We start from the raw sequence: 23,558 nt of genomic DNA, 5'->3' as shown, positions 1-23,558 counted from the left end.
TTTTTCCCTTCGAAGTTTTCTGGAGTTTAGTCCAAATAATGATAACAAACCAAGTATTCAGAAGTAACATTTATTGTATTTTGACATCTTTATTTTGTTAAGGGTTAATTATTTTTAGAATCTTCAAATTTTCCAGTATTTTTCTTTTCGGGATTATTCTGTGCAGCTGTGCCCCTATCTATTACAACGTTTATTCAACGTCGAAAATGATCCTGGAGGTTTTTATTTGAATTATGTTGGCCGAGGCAGTCGTTACTGTAAGTTATCCGTAATTCATGACTCGTTTTTTTAGAAACAATGGCATCGTTAAACAAATTTCATCACATGCTATTTTAAAATGTTAAATGCAGGCTAACTCAAATAAAACATCTGCACACTTTCTGACTGTTGATAAAGAACGAACGAGCCACATTCACGTTTTTGTTTATGATGCAGCTTTATAATGGCTCAGGGAGGGAAACGTGGATTTATTTTCCGTGAAACGATTGCTCGCCACCCTATTCATTCCAGCCAATTAACAAAATTGCTTGACATCTGATATTTGTTGATGTGAGGCTTTCGTTTAAAATTTGAATTTGAGATAATTAAAACCACGACATCAAATGAGTCACATTTCCAAACCTCTAGAAGTCTTGTCGTATTTGTGATGTGAAAAATTGATCGGCATGGCTAGAGAAAACGCTACCATTATAGTCGTCATAAATCTATTCCCGATTTGCACTTGTATTTGAATACGATTGCATTTACTTTTTTCAGTTCGAATCTAAATCTGTTCCCTTCCCTTCTCTTCTCGTGTTCAGTTTGAGCCTGCCTTCAGGAATTAGGATTTGGCTTCGAAATTTAAGATACAATGCATTGTGGCATGGATTTGATCCCTGATGTAACAGTTTTAAATGAAAATAGTGACTTTTTTGGGTTCCCTTGCACCTTTACATGGAGTTCGTCCATTGTAAAGCACTGCATTTATACATTGTTCACCCATAAAATAAATGAATTGATTATTGATTGTTTTAATATCTTACTAGTTTATCGTAAATAATGCGATGGAAAATAGACCAAAGGTCGATCATTTCCAAAATCCAATTTAATTTCAGAGATCTGGGTTTCAAAGAATATTGCTCGAACACACGGACGTCCTCTCCAGCATGCCCAAGCCGAGAAGATCCCCAAACCGACTGACTGCTCCAATACGCACTGTCCGTCCGAGAATATGTGCGGATTCTACAAGAGATCCTTTACCGTACGACATCCTGGGAATCTTATCCCAATGAAAACATTTTTTTCCCGAGACTGAAATGTTCTGAAATGACTGAAACTCGAGCACGATCATTTTCTTCAAGTTTTCCATATTCCAAGTTTCAAACCTCAGTGTGAAATCCTCAGCGTATCACTGTCTTGATCTAAAATAAAAGTAGGAAGTTCAACCTTAAATGCTTCAGTATCAGTGATTGAAATGTTCCCTTGTGACTGATGAGCTGGGGCAGCTAATGTAAACAAGACTTAAACAATGACCGAGTTAACCATTTATGAAAAGAAAACTTACGGATATTTATATTTCTGAAACTAATGTACACATTATGACTATAAATTAAAATCCTTTTTTGTTTCTTATTGAACTGCATGAATCTGTTTTTTGCTCTTCATAATATCTCTTGTGAACACAATTCCTAATAAACCTTGCTGCTGGTCTCGATTTAAAAGCACAGCACAGTAGTGGTCTCTCGTCTCTTGTTGATCACTGCAGTATATATATATATATATGTCCCCTCTATATTTGAATAGATATTCAGTAGAAACAGGGCAATGGAATTGATTCTCTCCCAGCCTGTCGGAAGCCGCCTGCACCCAATCAGCGTCCGCCTGCCGATGGGCCATCCAATCGGCTAGCTCGTCCCCTTTGACCCCGTGCTGATATAAACAAGCAGGTAATTGACGATCCGCCCGCCGGCCCGGGTTTCCCTTAAAGCACCAGAGACAGTGTCGGACCCAACCTTCTGTGAACAGGCTGACTATCATCCCACGCTGCACTCACCACGCAAAGTGCAGCACAAGCAACTTTCAGGTGAAAGTTTTCTTTGATTTGGACGATGTAAGCGAGATGATTCTCGCCCATGCGGATGTGAACATTATCTGCAAGAGTTGCTCAGGTTTACTTAAAGATTTTCAAGATAGTGAAACCCCGCTGAAACGACCTTTAGAATCGCTGTAAGGTGATCGCAAGCATCGATGTAACATGTGAAATAACGTGATTTTTGACACTTGGTAGCTTATATGAAATCAGTAATGTAATTTAACGACTGTGGTTTTCTGTACTTTAACACAGCGTGAAGTTGCTCTAAGTGTGTAATTGCTGCTCACACTTTCCTCGCCAGGTTAGAATTACGTTTAAAAATAAAAGAATGTTGTCCCTATAAAAAAAAAAGTTGCATAGAAATCGAGAGATGATTTGATTGCTTTGAGTCTATCTTGATGGCTAGTCAGATGACGACTAACAATTGACCAGTCTACATGCTATCGTTACCTGGGTGGAATCTGCCAAGTGCATCTTGCTCTATTGATAATGTATCTTAATTATGTTTCCCAACAGTGACGCCATCTCAGGTTACGAATCTCGCCAGTTGTGCATTGATCCGTAAAAGAGAGGGAGTAGGGGAAACTAAGGACAATTTCAACCCTGCTTTTAACGTCCAAGTTAATCAAAGATCGAAATGCAAACTACTGGCCAGCAGGGATTGGAGGTGGAAATAGACGTGGAGAGTTTGGAAGTGGAAGATGAAGATTTGCTCGATTCGCCCGAGGTCGTGTCAGGCCAGAGGGAAGATGGGTCGGCCGAGATCAGCAAGAAACACATGGGGGCCAACGGAGAGCAGAGGAAACTGAGCCGTACCCCGAAATGTGCCCGCTGTAGAAATCATGGGGTGGTGTCATGTCTGAAGGGCCACAAGCGATTCTGTCGATGGAGGGACTGTCAGTGCGCCAACTGTCTTCTGGTCGTGGAGAGGCAGAGGGTGATGGCAGCTCAGGTGGCGCTCCGGAGGCAGCAGGCTACTGAGGTGAGCTGGGACCCGCGAGGTGCTTGTGTTACGAGGACGGGACGGACGATCATACCCGGAGAGTGCTTGCGTGATAGAAATTCAACTGATCTAGGCGTTTCCAGTCGGTCAATTTCCATTTTATTTCCACGTTTACTTAATACTTGTGATATAACTTGTCTGCCCACGTTTATGTTTCGTGGAAGATTTGATTTGAATTTGTATGTGGTCCAGTTGACATCGATCTATAGGAACGAACTATAAGAGGCAGATCGCGTTAGAGTGAAGGCGTTTGGTTTCCTGGTGCTTGATTTGAACATTACATGCTTGATTTTATAACCAGTACATTATATAAAAATGATCACCCAGTGCACCTTCACATTGTTAAATCCATGCGGGTAGTTGACTAATGATTATGTGTTTTTGTTAAATCGAGTCATAGAGTTGATCGGCGTAAACATTAGCCCTATCACAGTTCAGTCGCTAAGTTTCTGCAACTCCATAAAATATCTAGAAGCCGAGTTGAGTGAAGCTGCCAACAATCCCTCAACCATTTAATGTAACTTCAAGCATTCCGCCAGTCCAGACTAATCGGTTGCAATGTTTCGATTGCAATTTGTGATCACACCATTGTGAGATCCCACTAACATGGGATCACAATAACCAACGTCTCTCAATCCACCTGTACATTTACATTGTCAAATCTGTTCTTTTCACGACCTCTTTTTTTAATTTGAAGGATAAGAAAGGATTGTTGAGCAAACACAACCTGGCAGAACGCAGGGCCGTATACCAAAGGCACCTGAGAACACCGAGCCTGCTGGCTAAGAGCATTTTAGAAGGTGAGCGCAACAGTTCGGTGAACAGCCGTAAAAATGAAAATGTTTTTATCCAGGAAGTGTAGATTGCGGGTGAGCGAAAGAGATGGGTGAATGGGTTGAAGAGGTTGATCAATAGTATTGTTCTGATAAGAGAGGGACTCTTGAAAAAACTACACGAGCATGTTTGTACTTTATATTCGATCGAAGGTAATGTGGGCCGCTGCATTTTTATGCGTTGCTTTAGATATTGTTTAAATGGTGAATGAATGTGACAAAAGTAGAAAGCTGATTTGTATTAATGTGTTCCGCGCTTGTGTGACGTTTGTAGTTTCACGACAAGGTGGAAATATAGGAGTCGGATTAGGTAACTTCAACAATAATTCGAGCACGGAATTGTTGGTGTAGTTGATCAGAAAAACGGGGACATCTTTGTTCATTCGGAAACTACCATCATTTGAATGTTTCCAATTGTCATACCTTTTTTTTAATCAAAGGTTGACAGTATACGAGGTCAAGAGCTGGAGAGCGAGGCTGGGGTGCCCACTCAGTATTAACATTAACAAAGCCAGCAAGTGACACCAATTCGATCATACTGAGATGGGTACACAAGAAACTGCAAATGCTGGCTTACACAATAGACACAAAGTACTGGAGTAACTTGGTGGCCCAGGCAGCATCTCTGGAGAACATGGAGAGGTGACATTTCGTTTCGGGACCCGGGTAATGGTTTAAGCAAGTAGGGAAATAGACGACCTAAACCTCAATATAAACCAGCAATTTGGAATTACTACACGTGATAATATCCAATGTATTTATGAAAGCCGAGAACAGCGTGGCTCCCCTTGCAGCCTCGTGTCCAATGTACTTGCTGAAACTAGTTACTGATTGCATCTGATAATAGTTTATTTTTATTTTTTTGCTGGATCATCTAATGGTTCAGAAAGCGGCTAAATTCTTGGTACGGATGGCTGCATTTTTATTCACATCCTCACACACTATTAACAGGACATGAATCCAGAGTGCAGTACCTTCAGCTGACGTGACCAGAAGAACCGTCGCGTTGCCGTGTTCCTACGATTGCCATTTGACAGGAAAGGGAGGGTGGAAAGGAAGCGCGATTTAAACTTTCCAGTTCTAACTGTTGGAGACTGCATTTAATACCGAGACAATAAATAAGAAACGGATTGTCACACTGGATATCACCTGTCATCCGGTCAACATTCGGCAAAGCAGAATCTATCTTCTCCTTTCTAAATAGCACCATCTGTGCCTAACTTGGCCGGGGCGGGTGGAGGAACGAATGGACATATTAAGCCCGAAAGTTGGGCTTCATTTTGCATCCACTGTTTAGTTTGTTACATGAGAAAAGGAAAACTTCATTTTGTGTGTGTGTGTGTGTGTGTATATGTAAAGGATTAGCTAACGGTCGGCATAGAATCGTGGTATTATTTTCGCGAGCATTTCTAAACGTAGTTTCCAGCGACCGTTTGACGAAGTAACTAGCAGTGCCGGTAATACACAACTGTTGGACACCTCTGAGGCAGGGTGTCCAACAGCGGAGGTAATGTTCACTGAAAATATTTATTATAAACGTGGAAACAACATACAAGGAAGGGTCCAAGGGTCACTCGGCCGAATAACGCTAGGCTACAGATAGACACAAAAAGCTGGAGTAACTCAACGGCACATGCAGCATCCCCGGAGAGAAGGAATGGACAACGCTTGGCTATGGCAGCTTTCGGCCTCGTGAGAGTTATTAATATTGGCCTCTGTCAAAAAAGCTGAAACAGGGCAGGTGACATATTTTAACTAACTTTAAAACCTCCAGTATTGCACTGCACCTCATATGGCCATGGTTCCGTGTATCACAGGGAGACAAGACCACTGGAGATTTTTTAAATTATTATTGGGTCTTGTGCTAATATTTCTAATATCATAACAAATATAAGTAATGTATGCAAAAGCAAGCCCATTACGCCAGCCCGTTGTTCGAACACGTACGGCAGCTGTCAAATGCACCACTCTCCTTCCACCAGCAAGCACCCTGCTGAAACGCCTCCACTGTCTGGAAGCGGTTTAATTGTTGGTTTACAGATACAGCATGACAACAGGGACTTCGGCCCACGGAGTCCACGCCTTCTATCGACCACCCCGTTCACATTAGTTCTGTTGGCCCACTTTCGCATCCACTACTTGCACATTAGGGATATTTTTTACAGGGGTGAATTATAAACCGCCACTTGTTGGGAATTGGGAGGAAATCGGAGCACCCGGTGGGAGCCCACGCAGTTACACGGAGAAACAGCAAACTCCACACCGACAGCACCCGAGGTCAGGATCGAACCCGCGTCTCTGGCGCTGCTCGACCAGCAGATAAATTATGGAAGCACAAATGATTTAAGTAAGAGGAAATTGAAAGAAAAAGTCTATAATTGTAGTTCGGTTGGTTTTGACATAAATTACACGTGCTGGTCCTAATTCGGGGTATGCCGAAGTGCTTGGCCAGGGAGTTAGGTTGTCCCCATCATTTAGGAGAGTGATATCTTTGTTCAGTCTACCATGCGGCTACCATGTAGAAGATTCATAGTTGGAACGCGCCTCGACGCACAACAATGCGATCTGGGATTGTCAAATGCGGGTCTATCCTTCAGGTTGCACCGAACACAATTATTGATCTCCCGACTCAAAACATCACCCATCCTATTTCTACGGAGTTGCTGCCTGACCCCGCTGAGTTACTCCACCACTGTGTCTATATTTGGTATCAACTGGCATCCGCAGTCCCTTGTTCATTTATTGATCTACTTTCTACAAAATGATGTTCTCCCTTTCTCCCACGTCAATTATCTCCAACTACTCACTTTGTTTTCTGATTACTCCTGTGTTCTAGGCTATCGGCCAGTCGCACATGACCCATACATGAGAGGGAGCCCGCCCTTACCCCCTCCAGTTAGTGACCGGATGCGAAAGAGGCGCGCTTTTGCTGACAAGGAGTTGGAGAGCATCATGATGGAAAGAGAGTACAAGGAGAGGGAGATGATTGAGGCTGCCCAAGCCGCCGCCGCGTTTTTCCTTCCCAGCGGCATGGTCCACGCAGCCGAGTACAATTCCTGCAAATCCAACTACACGGCCCCGCAGATTGATCGAGCTGCCAAAGAACCCCCCCAGCACTGCAATTTTATCCCCTCCTGCCTCGATCGAACGATGCAGTATTCGGGGTCGGACAGAGCAGTGGAACTCATATCTTCCAACGTAAGCGTGGCCACCACCTATCGCCAGTACCCGCTGGCCCCGAGGCTGATGGTCTGGCCAAAATGTGGAGGCATCAACGACGCCCTCTTATACCAACAGTATCTCCTGAATGCCAGTGGTTCCCTTCAGAGTCTCAAACCCGCAGCTGTTTGGGATCCTAAAGGAAGTTCGGTGCTGGAAAGTCATATGGCCAACGATGGCCAAGATTTGCCAAAAAGACAAACGCGGGAGATGCAACATGCGCCGGGCGAACTGCGAGAGGTGACCTCGCTTCTCCAGCCGGCGTTGGAGATGCCCTGCTCGGCCTTCTCTCCGCCAAAGAAAGGCCCCTCGCACCTTTCCGAAGGCAGCCTGTCACCTCCGCTGCAGCCACCGGGCAACCAGGCCAGCATAGAAAACTCCCAGCCATTATTTCCAGTGAAGCTGAACTCGGGCCAAGCCTTCCTGACACAGCAGCCCAGCGGTCAACCGGTGCACTGTGACAAACCTGCATCTGAGCTGAAAGCTTTCATCAGTAAAGATATCCTCGAAGAGGCGGCCAGGAAGTACAGAGAACAAGCTATGAAAGAAAACCAGACATATAAAAATTCCACCGAAAAGTATATGAACGGTTTGATGGTTTCTAAGCAAGTGGGGACAAAAATATCACCTTCCGAGTCGCTCTCGTTTTCTGTTGAATCGATCCTTAAACGGCCCTCGCCGTCTCTAACTCGTACTTATCAATGAACACCCTATTCCAAACTGTACTGCTTAGAATTAAAATAGCTTTCAGTTAAATTTCGAGACCAAAACTGCCTTTTATGTAAATGTGCTTGTGATGTATTTGTTTTGATCATTGTTCTGTAGTACAGAATTCAGCATGATCCGTGTATCTTTCATGTTGCGAGAGTATATTTAAAGATATCTTGAGGTTTTTTTTTTGAGAATTACAAAATATCAAACTTTTCTGCACTGAAAAGCAAATGCATAGCTAAAATAAAAAAAAGATATTTTGGAACTAGAGACTTAAAATATTATTCTCACTGAATACAGTAAAATAATGCGTTAGAAAATAGAATTGCTGGTAAAAAATGCTGCTGGAATTCTAAAACAAAAACAAAAAATGCGGAAACATACAGCAGGTCAGGCGGCATCTGTGGGAAGAGAAACAGAAAATGCTGGAAATACTCAGCAGGTCAGGTGTCATCTGTGGGGCGAGGACCGGGTTAACTTCTCAGTTCTGACGAAGGATTTTCAACCTGAGAAGGAGACAACGGAAGCCCCATAAGCTGCAGGGAGCATTGGTCGAGTAAAACAAAGGGTGACCATGGGGGCATGATGTAGACAATTGGAGACAATTATTTGGTCAATGAGTAAATGGGAGCAGTTAGAGAGTGATAACAGAGGCAAAGGAATGTAAGAGTTGCATAGTGCAGAGCAGGAGGAGCAAGACCAAGCCAGGCTGGGCATGTCCTCTGTGTATAGCAAGAAAAAAACAAGCTAAGCCAAAATCACAGAAGAATTCCTGATTCAGTCTGAGAAATCGTCTTATCTGAATTTGTAGAGTTTGACATTGAGCACAGAAAACTCCAAGGTGCTTAGGCAGAGGGTGAGGTGTTGTTCAACAAGCTTGCATTGGGCCTTATTCTAAGAGTACAATAGGCCACCTACCGATAGGTCAGAGTGGAAGTGACTGAATGAGTTAAAGTGTAAGGCTCCTGCAGATTGAACACAGGTATTTTTCCAAGTGGTTACACAATTTGTGTTTGTTTTCCCCAATAGAGAGGAGAGCACATGTTGTACACAGAATGTAATAGAGTAGGTTGGTAGAAGTGCAAGTTCACTGTTTTACCTGCATAGACTTTCTGGGTCACTGGTTGGGGGAAGTGAGAGGTGAGAGGACAGGTGTTACATTGCTCATAGTTGCACGGGAAGGTGCTGTAAGAAGGGAATGGTTGGTGGGAGTGGAGGGATGGATTATGGAGTCACAAAGGGAATGGGCAGCATGAAATGCTCAAGAAGAGGAGATGAGAAGGTCGATCTGCTGGTGAAATTTTATTGAAGGTGGCTAAAATTGTGGTGTATACAGAAACTGGTGAGATAGAAGGAGGACCAGGAAAGCTGTGTGCTTGTTATGCCATAGAGGAGAGGGGGTGAGAACAAAGGTGTGTGCAATCAATGAGATCTGGATACGGAGTTTGGTCATAATAGTGGAGGGAAAGTGATGATTTAAGAAGGAAGACATTTCAGAGGCACCTGGATTTAAAGTCTCATCGTGAGATAAAGTAAGATGAAGATGGAGGAACTGTGAGAATGGAATAAAGTTGCAAGATGAAAGGTGGCGAGAGCTGTGGGAATCATTAAGCTTGTAATGCATATTGGTAACTAACATATCTCCTGAGACAGAGGGGTCCAGAAAGGGAAGAAAAGCGTCAGATATTGATAAAGTGAAGATGAGAGCAAGATGGAAATTGGCAGCAAAGGAAATTAAATTGTCTTATTCTATGTGAGTACAGGGAGTAACAACAATGTTGTCATCACGGAAAAATGGTTGAGGAAGTGGGTCCACGTAGGATAAAGAAAGACTATTCCACATATTCCACAAAAGGCAGACTTATCTTAGGCCCTCGTAACTGCCTTGGGCTACATTTTAGATGAGAAGAAAATAAGTGCAGTTGAAGGAACAGTTGTTCAGTGTGAGAACATGTTCATCAGGTGAATGGGTGCATTAGTGGAGGGTAACTGGTTAGGCCGCTTCTCACTGAACAAGCAAAGGGGCTTTAGCCAAACTTGCTGAGGGATGGAAGTGCAAGAAATTGCATGTCCATGGTAAGGATGAGCCTGTTGGAAAATCAATGAAATGGCAACATGCCTTAGGGCATCAGATGTGTCATGAATATGTGTGAATGGACTGGACCAGAGGAGAAAGGATAGATTCAAGTTACGGAGGAATATGTTGGCTGGGGCAACAGGGAGTCTGCAAGGGCAGCCCTATTTGCAGATTTCAGACAGAAAATCAAAGTGGTTTGTAGGAGGCTGGGACACTGAGGTCAGAGGCTGCAGAGAGAAGATCCATCAAGGAATTGTGGTGCATGACTCCAGTAGATCATAGCCTAATGATTGGATCATAATCCAAAGGGAGGTATGAGGTGATGTTTAAGAGTTTACATCTGGCCTCTGTGAGGTAGAAGTCAGTTTCCAACACTTAAACACCTTTTTAATTAGTATGATTAAAATATCAGGGATGGTTCTTCGTGGGCAGATGCTTTAAGGTGGCTAGAAAGAGAGAATGTGTCCTTCCCTGAAAAGTAAAAATGGCAACCTCATGTAAGCAGTTCGCAAAGGACTGAGGATAGACAGTCAGGGCAAGGGGGGCAGGTGGATTAGGAGTACACCTTGTTTTAATCAAATGGGCATGAAGGTAGTGATAGTTGTGTACATCCTCGAATTCGTAATTTGTTGATATGGTCGGGGCAAAGCTAAGGCTTCTGCTGAGGGTTCAAGGGGGAAGATCAGAAGGGATAGTGAGATATGAGAAGGGGGTGGGACTGGAGAGGGAGGTTGTGTCTGAGGTAAGTGAAGGGGACAAACGAAAGGGGATATTGGAAAGCAGGACATGTTGAAGATGGACTTGCATTTACGACCCCAGAATGTTCCAAAGTAATTTACAGTCAATGAAATGTTTCTGTATTGAAATCATCGTGGTAATCTAGGAAAGGCGGTAACTAACACGCGCACAGCAAGTTCCTACGAACAATAAGCGTGAACATGGCCAGCCAACCTGCTTCAGTATTGTTGAATTCATCATGTATTGAATGTACAGCCAGAACTCTTGTTATGGGGCATTATTTTACAACTGTCGCCGAGATTTTTGAGCAGGTCCGATAAACGAAGTTTGAAGTTGCGATTTTCTGACACGGATTTACAAGTATCCAACTCTCATATCTCCTCATAGCCATGAAGAGAATAGCCCTCAGATAAAGACATATTATTTGTCAATCGTAGCATTGGACAAATAACGTTGTTTATTGCACGTTCTAATTGTGAAGTTCAAAAACATGCCGCCTATGGTAGATCACTGAAGTTTAAAAGCGGTGCATGCAATAATAAACGCCGTCTATCTGCCCCCCTTCTCTGGCGCCTGTAGGCCTGCACGGCATGAGTGTCCCCTAAAACCGACAGGACTCCCACTCATTCTCATCGTTATAGGATTTGACATAGCGAGTCGAATTGCAAACGGCACTATTTCAATGCAAGTATTTCGCACTGTGTTTCATCATGCGTTTAGTTAGTTTGGAGAACAGCATGGAAGCACACACTTCGAGCCATCGAGTCCACGCTGACTATTGGTTACTCCTTCACACGAGCTCTATGTTATCTCTTTCTCATCCACTTCCTACATATTAGATACAATTATATAGGGACCAATTTGCCCACAAACCCACAAAGTGAGAAACAAAATGCCGCTTTCCAATTTCCTTCGTGGTTTAGTTCAGATGAGCAATGGATGGAGGAGATTGCTATGCTGCTCCGACCCTGCCTCACCACGGCACTGAGGGGACAATGCCAAGACCTTATTCCATCACGCATCTCCTTTAACACCACGTGTCAGCGATTTTGCAAACAATCCTTTACACAAAATCAAAATGTTCGGGACAGTAACAAAAAAAACAAAACAGTTTTTGTTCAATGATAACCTCATGTTGCAGTTGGGGAGATTTCACAACAGGTTTTAGAGCGTTCATATCCCGTTACCTCGTGGTCCTGGGTCGCGCAGTTCCAAGAGTAATGAAAATAATATGGAAATCAAGTAAGCAATGCAATGTACGCAAACTGTCCATACAGCACTTGGAACGGTTAATGCTTGGTACGCAACTCTTGGAAAATCTAGCGCGAGTTCAGACTTGACGTGCTAACCTTTTCTTCACTGATTTGAGCATTTTCTGCTTTTAGCTTGGAAAGCTGCAGTTTATTTTAATAATGATTGTCTGAAGCTGCAATTATTATGTTCTTGTACGTTATGACCATTCGAGGGCAATGAAACTTCGATCAAATATATTTACACAAACGACAGAGAAAATGGAAAAGTGCAACTCAGGAGCAGGCCCACAATGTCCCTGTCAAACTTAATGCCTAGATAAAGTAATCACATCTGCCTGCACATGGCCCACATCCCTCCAATCCTTGCATATATATTTGCCCATCTATAAGAATTGTGTATGTCACTACTTTGTCTGCCTCCACCACCACCAGTGACAACGCGATCCAGCCACCCACCAGCCTCTGTTTGAAAAAATCTTCCCGCACATCCCCTTTAACCTTTGCCTCTCTTTGCCTTAAAGCTATGCCCGGAATAAAACTGAAACAATTATGCATGGAATTTTGAATATGGGGGATATGGGGAGAAGGCAGGAACGGGGTACTGATTGGGGATGATCAGCCATGATCACGTTGAATGGCGGTGCTGGCTCGAAGGGCCGAATGGCCTACTCCTGCACCTATTGTCTATTGTCTATTGAAGAGACGGTATTTTCCAGCGAAGTGTGTATTAAATACTTTATTGGTGCGCTTCCGATGGTATTGCACAAAAAAAACATTAATTTGCCATCGGACTTCGGCCAAACAGCTTTGGGGAAGAGGCTGTCTCTCCACTTTATTCAATAATTTCTTCCCGATTGAGTTGTCTCCACTTTCACAGTGAAAGGTTTAACATCGCTGCTAAAATAGACAAGGGAAAAATTGAAAACGGACGTGATTCTATTTCCCGCACATAGTATCATTTAATAGCCTTAAAAGCATTGCTTATATTTAATAGTCTGTCACGATGAAAAAAAAAAGGTCCAGGTTAAAATGAATTAATTCGCTCGAGTGTTAAGCAGCTTTTAATGATTTGAAAGTCACCGATTGTTGCCCTCTGACCTGGCGTTGCAGCTATTAGTTTAAAAAGCGCCAGGTCACAGATTTCTATTGCTGCACGTCAATTCTCTCTTGATACTACAATTCAAGAGAGAAGCGTCAAGAGTCAAGAGTGTTTTATTGTCATATGTCCCTGATAGGACAATTAAATTCTTACTTGCTGCAGCACAACAGAACATGCAAACATAGTACGTAACGGGAGAAGAAAAAAAGTCAAGTGTGTGTATATACATGCACACATACTCAATAAATAACAGATAATAATTAGGCAATAATAATAATAATAATAGTCTGTTGCAGTTCAGAGCTTATTTATTGTCGCGTTTAATAGCCTGGTGGCTGTAGGGAAGACGCTGTTCCTGAACCTGGACGTTACAGTTTTCAGGCTCCTGTACCTTCTTCCCAATGGCAATGTGTGGCCAGGATGGTGGGTCTTTGATGATGTTGGCTGCCTTTTTGAGGCAGCGACTGCGACAGATCCCTTCGATGGTGGGGAGGTCAAAGTCCGTGATGGGCTGGATAGTGGTCACAACTTTTTGCAGTATTTTGGATGAGGATTATCAAATGTCATTATCCTTGGACAAAGAGTGATACATGCTACTCAGTAGAAACTAGACCCTCCAGCTCTGCCGATATAATTCCCAACTGCACTGAGAGCGTGTTCTGCCTTCACACCACTTGGGATCATCGTTGAAATAGAACAGGCAACTTCATTATCACCACATCCTTGCAAGGGGCTCTCGGAATGCACGTAAATCTGCCTAAAATGGGCATCACACAAATTATAATTACGGGTTCACCACTCAGATGTTTCGCAGAGTGATAATTTTGAACGAGACAACTCAGTTCAAAGAAAAATCATAATGCTTTCCATCACTGTTTCATATTGTAAAAGTCCACGGGAAATGGTCTGACAGGTGCTGAAGGTTTTTTTTTGCTGACTTGAAGATTTCTGCATAAATCATCGGCCTCTAGTCATTTGTGGATTTGTAAACGTTATCCTTGGAGTATAGCACGTTCGGAGAATGCACACAGGGCAGGATGAGCAGGAAAAGTTACCGGAGGAGGGGGGATTAGTAGAAACAGGGAGAGGACATTTCTCAACGGGAGGCCATGTATGCTCAAGGCACGCGGGGAGAAATGTTGCTCCCTTTATCGACGGCCAGGAACATTTCTGGGATTTGCACTTCAGTAAGGACAGCATCAATGACAACGCGACAACTTAGATCAGAACGAGGATTGCATCATGTATCAATATATGTTAACGTGACCATGGTTATATAACCTTCGTTATGTCAAAACTTGATTTGAAGACATTTGCAACATTTTGCAATCCAGTTTTGTTTAGCGATACAGGGCGATACAAGTCATTCGGCCCAACGAGTCCATGCCAACCAGCGACCACCCGTGCTCTAGTTTTATTCTACACACTAGGGAATAATTTACAGAAGCCAATTAACCTACAAACCCACCAGTGTTTGGAATGTGGGGGGGGGAGAAAACGCGGAGAAAACCCACGCGGTCGCAGGGAGAACGTGCAAACTCCTTACAGACAGCACCCGCAGTCGGGATCGAACTCTGGTCTCCGGCGCAGTAAGACAGTTATGCAAATAATTTCCTATTTAAAGAGAACTCAATGGAAAATAAATATTCCTAACCAGATTTTGAAATATATGACCTCACTTTTTGTTTAGACAAGTCAGTAATCAACGTTGATTCTGGTGAGGAAATGTCTTCAATGTGCCCTTTTGTGGCTACTATGGAGTGCCACCACTGGCTGCTGCATGGCAAATGGAAGAATGTCACCCTTGACGAGGAGATTGCTTTGAAGGGAGACCTTAGAAAGTCTAACCTTGGATCATGCTATCTACGAAGGGGCAGCAGCAGTCTGTACTAGCTGGCAGATATATAACAGTAGGGAGACACAAGGAACTTTAGGGACGGCACAGTGGTGCAGTGGTAGAGCTGCTCCTTTCCAGCGTCAGAGATCCGGGTTTGATCCTGACTACGGGTGCTGTTTGTACGGAGTTTGTGTGTTCTCCCTGTGACCGCATGGATTTTCTCCGGGTTCTCCAGTTTAGGCTAACCTAGATGAATATGCCACTACTGACACAGCCTTTTGTAGAGGACTGTGTATCAATGAAGACAAAATGTGTATTCCCCAACCAGAAACCATGGATGAACCATGGGGTCCACTCCCAGATGAAGCCCAAGTCTGCAGCATACAAGTCAAACAACCCCGAGTGATCTACAGTGCCCTCCATAATGTTTGGGACAAAGACCCATCATTTATTTATTTGCCTCTGTACTCCACATTTTGAGATTTGTAATAGAAAAAAAATCAGATGTGGTTAAAATGCACATTGTCAGATTTTAATAAAGGCCATTTTTATACATTTTGGTTTCACCGTGTGAAATTACAGCAGTGTTTATACATAGTCCACTCATTTCAGGGCACCATAATGTTTTGGACACATGGTTCCCAGCCAAGCTTGATCCACTGCAGTGTGCTTATGTTTCAACAGGTCCACAGCAGACACCATCTCACTAGCCCTAAATTAATCCCTAGACAATATGGACTCCTACATTAGACTCTGATTTATTGACTATATGCAGTATTATTCTGCCTTCAATACCACCATTCCATCCATACTCATCTGCAAACACCGGGACCTGGGAATCAGCTTTCCCCTCTGCCACTGGATCCTCGACTTTCTGACTCACGGTCCTCAGTGAGGATAGGACAAACTCCTCCTCCACAATAATCCTCAACACCAGTGCCCCAGAAAACTGCATTCTCAGTCCCCTATTATACTTCCTTTACACTCGTGACTGTACGGCCAAATTTGGCTCTCAATCCATTTACAAATTTGCAGGCGAATCATGAAGGACGACAAGACGGAGTAAGGGAAGGGGATAGAGAACTTAATGATGTGGCGTCAGAACAATAACCTCAGGGAATCAATACCGTGGGAGACGTCTATCAGAAGGGGACTCTCTCTTTTCAAGAACTGCAGGAGAAATATGACTTGAATGCCAATAATTTTTTTGATATCTCCCACTCTGAGATTACGTAAAAACATATACACAAGACTGTCCTTTTATGGGACCAGATATATTAGACGATTGTTTGAATAGACATCCCCATACAAGTAAGTTGATATCTTACATTTACAACACCCTTCTAAATATTGACACTCCACCTTCTGAAATTTATAGGTGAGCATGGGAGGACGAGTTGGGTTTACCCATCTCAAAGGATATATGGGATGAAAGCCTACAATACATACACTACTGTTGTTTAAATGCCAGGCATTGCCTGATACAATTTAAAGTATTGCATAGGTTATACTATTCAAAGACCAAATTGAACAAGACCTTCCCAACTGTCTCTCCTCTTTGTGATAAATGTCACTTTCAAGAAGCCACTCTAACTCATACTTTAGTATCCTGTATAAAAATACAAAATTTCAGGATGGAAATATTCAATATTATTTCTAAAATACTTAAAACTCAATTGGAGCCAGATCTCAAACTATTAATATTAGGAATGCCAGAGGGTTGCCCTAATCTAACGATATTTCAAAGACGCTTTCTTGACTACGGTTTAATAACTGCGAAAAAACTTATACTTAAATTCTGGAAAAAGATAACAGTCCCCTCAGTGAAGATGTGGATCACAGAAATGACCGAGACACTACATCTAGAAAAAATAAGGCTTGTCTTATAAATATGGTCTCCCTTTATTGAATTTCTTCAACAACATAATGTTTGAACACAAACTCAAAACCGATGCTAGGGTCGGGTGAACAGGTGTATGGAAGGGTAGTGGGATAGATCGCTTCTTTCACATCTTCGTTAGGTCCGGGTTTTTTCTTTTTTTTCTTGTTTTTTTCTTGAAATTTTTTATTTTATTTTTCTTTTCCTCTTTTCTTCTTTCGTTCCCTTTTTTCCTTTTTCTTTTTTTCCGATCCAGTTATTAGTTCATAAAATGTTAAAACTGAAGCAGTACAAAAATTGTATAACTGTTATGTCAATCATTTTCGTTTTGTACAATTGCTTTGAACAAAAAGAAATGAAAAAAAAGAAAAAAAAGAACAATAATCTCACCCACAATGTCAGCAAGACTATGGAGCTAGGTATGGACTTCAGGTGGAGTGCATGCCCAATCAACATCAACCGTGCGTGCGGATGTGGAGCGGTTGAGAGGTTCAAGTTCCTTGTTGTGAATATTACCAAGAACATGTCGTAGACCAATCACATTGGTGTGAAAGCCAAGAATGCACAACAATGCCTCTTCTTCCTGAGGAGATGGACAAAATTGGGCATGTCTCCAATTACTTTTACCAACTTCTACAGTTGCACAATACAAAAGTGTACTGTCGGGTTGCATCATGGCATGATTTGAGAATAGTTCTGCCCTCGACCGTAAGAAATTGAATAGTTGCAGTGATTTAGATGAAGGGACTCAAAGTAACATTAGCAAATTTGCAGATGACACAAAGTTGGGTGGCAGTGTAAACAGTGAGGAGGATGCTATGAGAATGCAGGGTGACTTGGACAGGTTGGGTGAGTGGGCAGATGCATGGCAGATGCAGTTTAATGTGGATAAATGTGAGGTTATCCACCCTGGTAGCAAAAACAGGAAGGCAGATTATTATCTAAATTGTGTCAAGTTGGGAAAAGGGGAAGTACAACAGGATCTGGGGGTCCTTGTTCATCAGTCAATGAATGTAAGCATGCAGTTACAGCAGGCAGCGAAGAAAGCGAATGCCATGTTGCATGGGCCGCGGAACCGGGGGGGCTGGGGGGCTGCAGCCCCTCCACTTTTATGGCGAGATTTGCTTCATAACCTGAAATAATCTGGCCCGGAGGCATATTTTTCTCTTCTTCTGAGGACCTCCGACATCCAGAATCTCAGAACAAGTGCACAGTGAACGCAGCAAAACCAAAGATCATATTACGGAGCTCTGCTCTATGATCTTTGGGCAAAACCATGACCAGCCATGGTGGAACCCGAATGCCCCCCAAACCCTCCCTCCCCTCCGCTCAATGTCCAATCACAGCACTGCTCACAGTCAAGATGATCAGGCCAGTTCATTGGCTATATTTAAGAGGGAGTTAGATGTGGCCCTTGTAGCTAAGGGGATCAGGGGGTATGGAGAGAAGGCAGGTACGGGATACTGAGTTGGATGATCAGCCATGATCATATTGAATGGCGGTGCAGGCTCGAAGGACCGAATGGCCTACTCCTGCACCTAATTTCTATGTTTCTATGTTTCTATATGGGATAGTGATCGAAGTGTTGTGATTAGTCGCCGAGCGGAAGGAAGGGAGGGTGGGCGGAGAGAGAAGGGAGAGAGACGGTCCCGAGAGAGAGAGATAGTCGGCTCAGAGAGAGAGAGAGTCGGCCCAGAGAGAGAGAGAGTCAGCCCAGAGAGAGAGAGAGAGAGAGAGTTGGCCCCGAGAGAGAGAGAGAGAGAGAGACAGAGAGAGAGAGAGACAGAGGTGGGGGATGGGGATATATTCCCCCACCTTTTGAGTTGGGGGATGGCCTGTATTATCCCCCAGATTTTGGAGGTCGAGCAACAACAAAAAATAATAATTGTGCCACCCTCACCGGGTACATCAATGATCGCTCAGCACCCCCACTTTCAAAAACGTTCCCCGGCCCCTGTGTTGGCCTTCATAACAAGAGGAGAAAATGGGTCCTTCTGCAGTTGTACAGGGCCCTAGTGAGACCACACCTGGAGTATTGGTCCCCTAATTTGAGGAAGGACATTCTTGCTATTGAGGGAGTGCAGCGTAGGTTTCAAGGTTAATTCCCTGGATGGCGGGACTGTCATATGCTGAGAGTATGGAGCGTCTGGACTTGTATACTCTGGAATTTAGGATGAGAGGGAATCTTATTGAAACAAATAAGATTATTAAGGGTTTGGACACGCTAGAGGCAGGAAACATGTTCCTGATGTTGGATGAGTCCAGAACCAGGGGCCACAGTTTAAGAATAAGTGGTAAGCCATTTAGAAAGGAGATGATGAAACACTTTTTCACATAGAGAGCTGTGAGTCTTGTGTAATTCTCTGCCTCATCGGGCGGTGGAGGCCGGTTCTCTGGATACTTTAAAGAGAGAGCTAGATAGGGCTCTTAAAGATAGTGGAGTCAGGGGATATGGGGAGAGGCAGGAACTGGGTACTGATTTGGGATGATCCGCCATGATCACATTGAATGGCGGTGTTGGCTCGAAGGGTCTCCTGCACCTATTGTCTATTGTCTACCCCAGTCCATCAGACAGACCATATTACCCCCCATTGACTCTATATACATTTTACGTTGCCTCAGAAGAGCAGCCAACATAATCAAAGAGAGAAGGCACTCTGTACTGGAGTAATTCAGCTGGTCAGGCGACATCTCTGAAGACCTTTGGGTCAGGATCCTTCTTAGGACTTGTCCGACCTGGTTTGTTCATACTTCTCCCTGCTCCGGAATGGCAGAAGGTACAGAAACTTGAATGTGCGCCCCACCAGACTTAGGAACAGCTTCTTGTTCTCCATTATCATACTTCTGAATAATCCTTCCATAAGCTAGGGTACTGTTTAATTCACCTCTACACCATTGAGGGCATTAGACTTTGTTTAAGGAACTGATGTGCTACTATGTGCTGCAATGCTGATAAGTATATTCTGCATTCAGTATGTTCCACTTTGCTCTATCCATTATTCTTGAGTTTGTACTGATTGTATTTATGTAAGGCATGTCCGATATGTTTGGATAACATGCAAAATAAAACTTTTCACAGTACTCCACTACATGTGGCAATAATAAACTTAAATCAAAAACTAACTCTGAATGATTGCATAGAATTGTTACAGCACAGAAGGAAAACATTGAACTCATCTTTGTGGAGGCATCTTGCCAGCCCCCCTACCCTTCTCTTTCCCTCTTGTTGCATCATTGAAGTGCTTCCATTGCCCAGTTAACCTGTAAGCATTAGGATTTTGAACCTGCAGCAAAGAAGGAATGTTGATATATTTTCAGAATGGTGTGTGGCTTGCAGATGGTATTAACCACATTTTAAGCCCAAGTGAATCATTCAGTCAGGCAGAAGAAACACAAACTTAAAAGCGCTTATCACCGGATTCAAGGACATCTTATTTCCCAGTGTTATCAGATTCTTGAATGGCCAAGAATGAATTCCTGAGCTCCCAATTTACCTCGTTGTGGCTCTTGCACTTTTAAAAAATCTGCATTTTCTCTGAAGCTGTAACTCTATTGTGCATTTTGTTTCTTTTTCTCTCGTGTGCTACCTTGATGCATTTATGTATGGTATAATTTGCCTGGATAGCACACAAACAAAACTTTTCACTGTATCTTGGAACAGGCGATAATAAAAAGACAATAACCTAATCCAATTCAAATGCGTACTCATAATTAAAAATAAATCATGGTTTGAGAATTTTGAAATGAGATGAAGTTTGAGGTATAAGGACACCATCATCATGATAGTTTTGGCCCTTTTGTTGATCATGTCTTCAGCCATTGCCTTCCCTAAATTGGCCAGGACCTTCACCTCCAAAGGGGTTTGGAATTGTTGGTGTGCCTGGCCCCTCCAATTACCTTCCACTGCTCAGTTATGTGCTGCCTCTCCTTGTCAGAGGTGTAGTAAAATACACCAGTGATGTATGCAGAAATTAACTTGAGTGACTGGAAGCTGTGGTGTGTGGATCTGAAACTTACAGTGGTAGTTAAGTGTATGAGGGTACAGTCAAACATATGACTGTCAACATTGAGTCCTATCAATTGTTGTGGATATAACCATATAACCATATAACAATTACAGCATGGAAACAGGCCATCTCGGCCCTACAAGTCCGTGCCGAACAACTTTTTTTCCCTTAGTCCCACCTGCCTGCACTCATACCATAACCCTCCATTCCCTTCTCATCCATATGCCTATCTAATTTATTTTAAAATGATACCAATGAACCTGCCTCCACCACTTCCACTGGAAGCTCATTCCACACTGCTACCACTCTCTGAGTAAAGAAGTTTCCCCCTCATATTACCCCTAAACTTCTGTCCCTTAATTCTGAAGTCTTGTCCTCTTGTTTGAATCTTCCCTATTCTCAAAGGGAAAAGCTTGTCCACATCAACTCTGTCTATCCCTCTCATCATTTTAAAGACCTCTATCAAGTCCCCCCCCTTAACCTTCTGCGCTCCAAAGAATAAAGCCCTAACTTGTTCAACCTTTCTCTGTAACTTAGTTGTTGAAACGCAGGCAACATTCTAGTAAATCTCCTCTGTACTCTCTCTATTTTGTTGACATCCTTCCTATAATTGGGTGACCAAAATTGTACACCATACTCCAGATTTGGTCTCACCAATGCCTTGTACAATTTTAACATTACATCCCAGCTTCTATACTCAATGCTCTGATTTATAAAGGCTAGCATACCAAAAGCTTTCTTTACCACCCTATCTATATGAGATTCCACCTTCAAGGAACTATGCACGGTTATACCCAGGATGTGATGCAAGTTTAGCAAGCAGTGTATGAGGCTTGTAGTGCAAATAAGTTATGACATGATGCGAAATTTAAAGATAAGCTTTTCTATTCATGCAAGATTACTGAATTTCTGAAGACATTGAATGAAGATCTTTGAGAACTTGACTCTTGGCATTGAATACCAGCAAGTGCCTTTCGCTATATTCTGAATGCTTTTCTTCATATCATTTCGTATTTGATATTTCTCTTCTATTTGACTGGGTTGCATTTTCTGAGGCTCAGGAAGTGGAAGGCCATAAGGGCAAAATTCTGATGTAAAAAGGTTGAAGGAAAACAAAGTAAGAGGTGGATGTTCATTCCCTAAACCCTTGCTGATACTTGTTATCACTCCAATATTGCATCTCCGTCTCCAATCAACCTTTATTGTCATCTTGCAAAGCAAGTTTACAGTGCAAAATGAGAAGCCGTTTCCCAGGGAATACCGGAGCATCCCATATGAAACTTAAAACATTTCACACATAATAACAGTAAAAACAATCCAGTCCCTGACGAAACAGTATAAATAGTTAAAAGCAGGTAAAACAGCAACATTAAAATACGGCAAAACCAATCATTAAAATGTCCAGGGCAGCTGATTTGAGTGCTCAGTGCCAGAGTTATTAAAATGTCAGTGCAAAGCCGCAGAATCAGGTGACTGTGAGTACAGAGTGACTGTTTAGCAGCCTCACAGCCTGTGGCAGGAAGCTGTTTAGCAGTCTGGTAGTCCGATCTTTGATGCTACGGTGTCTCTTGCCTGATGGCAGGAGATCCAGGTGTGTGTGAAGGGGGTGCAGTTTGTCCTTAGCTATTCTCAGAGCCTTTTTCAGACAGCCTCCCTGCTTTCACATTTTATATCTAGTTAATGAAGACAAATCTCCTGACGGCTTCTTCATCACCTCATCTATCAATGCTGGCTCCTTCAGGGCTCCATTGACGGGAATGTGGAGCTTTTTCTGTTCTGTAATACTCCACAGGGCTTCGCCATTTGTGGTATCTGCCCTACTCTTATTAGTCCTCCAAAAGTACACACCAGGATTAAATTCCATCTGCACATTCTACCCATTCAATTATTGTTGCACTGTATTTTAAGATAATCCATCTCATTTATCGATACCACCAAATTTTTGCGATCCGTGACATTACATACGGTGGCATTCATATCTAATTCGTTAATCCACATATCAAGTAAGGGTCCAAACACTAATCCCTGTGGTACTTCATTGGTCACAAATGCAATCACAAATAAATCTTCAAGCCATGCCTCTCTGAATCCAGTTTGCTCACTTATTTTGGTTCCTGCAGGCTCGAACCTTTTAGTTTAGTTCAGACTACCTTTAAGCTTTAAATGTGGTGTACAGATAGCAACTAGAAATAGCCAGGTCCGTTCTGCTCTGTTTTCCCGTTGGTGCCCCAGTATATGTGCAGTTAGTTATTGCTGGACTCTACCTCGCCGAAGTGAAGCAGCAGCACAAAGTCTGAACTGTAATCAACGGGAGCGGGTTCAACGCGGATCACAATTCTTGCACCCGCTTTTAAGGATATCAAGTTTATCCTTCAATGTTCCTTTTGAAAAAAATAATCACCTTTCCATTTCAACTTACATCCTTGTGTGCACATGTATGGTTGACTTTAAATTGGCCAGGATAACTGATTTTGAATAAAACGGCTTGATAGAAGAATGCGCCCATTTCAGTGAATGGAACAATAAAACACAAACGTTATACAAAGGCAATAATATAAAGGCGACTATTCACACAGGAGACCTTTGTCGTGGTAAGAGAACTACGAGAATGGCAATCTGCAGAACTATTCACTCAATTACTGCAGAAAATAGAGTGAAACTTCGTGGCTGAGTGATAATAAAGTAAGCCTATACAAGAAGCGAAAGCACGAAAATTGCTTTTACTTTGTAAGAAGCCCGGTTGCATTACGCGGGAACTTTGCTAAACACCATCAATAATTCTTTCTGACAGTGGAAAGATATTTTTCAGATTCTATGTTCCGATTGTTGAC

The 23,558-nt window shown here is 42.8% G+C and overlaps 1 protein-coding gene across 1 annotated transcript; it reads left to right on the top strand.

Annotated features, from left to right (window-relative positions):
- Positions 1–1,906: 1,906 nt before the first annotated feature.
- dmrt2a (doublesex and mab-3 related transcription factor 2a) lies at positions 1,907–8,102 on the top strand. Its single transcript, XM_055632816.1, has 4 exons — positions 1,907–2,062; positions 2,588–3,053; positions 3,772–3,874; positions 6,744–8,102. Exons 2-4 carry the CDS (start codon positions 2,709–2,711, stop codon positions 7,829–7,831), a joined length of 1,536 nt encoding a protein of 511 aa, XP_055488791.1. The 5' UTR covers positions 1,907–2,062; positions 2,588–2,708; the 3' UTR covers positions 7,832–8,102.
- Positions 8,103–23,558: the final 15,456 nt, after the last annotated feature.

Source organism: Leucoraja erinacea, chromosome 3 (genome assembly GCF_028641065.1).
Source record: "Leucoraja erinacea ecotype New England chromosome 3, Leri_hhj_1, whole genome shotgun sequence".
Lineage (NCBI taxonomy): Eukaryota > Metazoa > Chordata > Chondrichthyes > Rajiformes > Rajidae > Leucoraja > Leucoraja erinaceus.
Note: the sequence above shows the minus strand (reverse complement) of the source record. Positions and strands in the feature narration are given on the sequence as shown.

Coding starts and splice junctions, on each gene's coding strand:
- dmrt2a (XM_055632816.1), top strand. CDS start 2,709: ATGCAAACTACTGGCCAGCAGGGATTGGAGGTGGAAATAGACGTGGAG. Junction 3,054..3,771: donor GGAGGCAGCAGGCTACTGAG/GTGAGCTGGGAC, acceptor TTTAATTTGAAG/GATAAGAAAGGATTGTTGAG. Junction 3,875..6,743: donor GGCTAAGAGCATTTTAGAAG/GTGAGCGCAACA, acceptor CCTGTGTTCTAG/GCTATCGGCCAGTCGCACAT.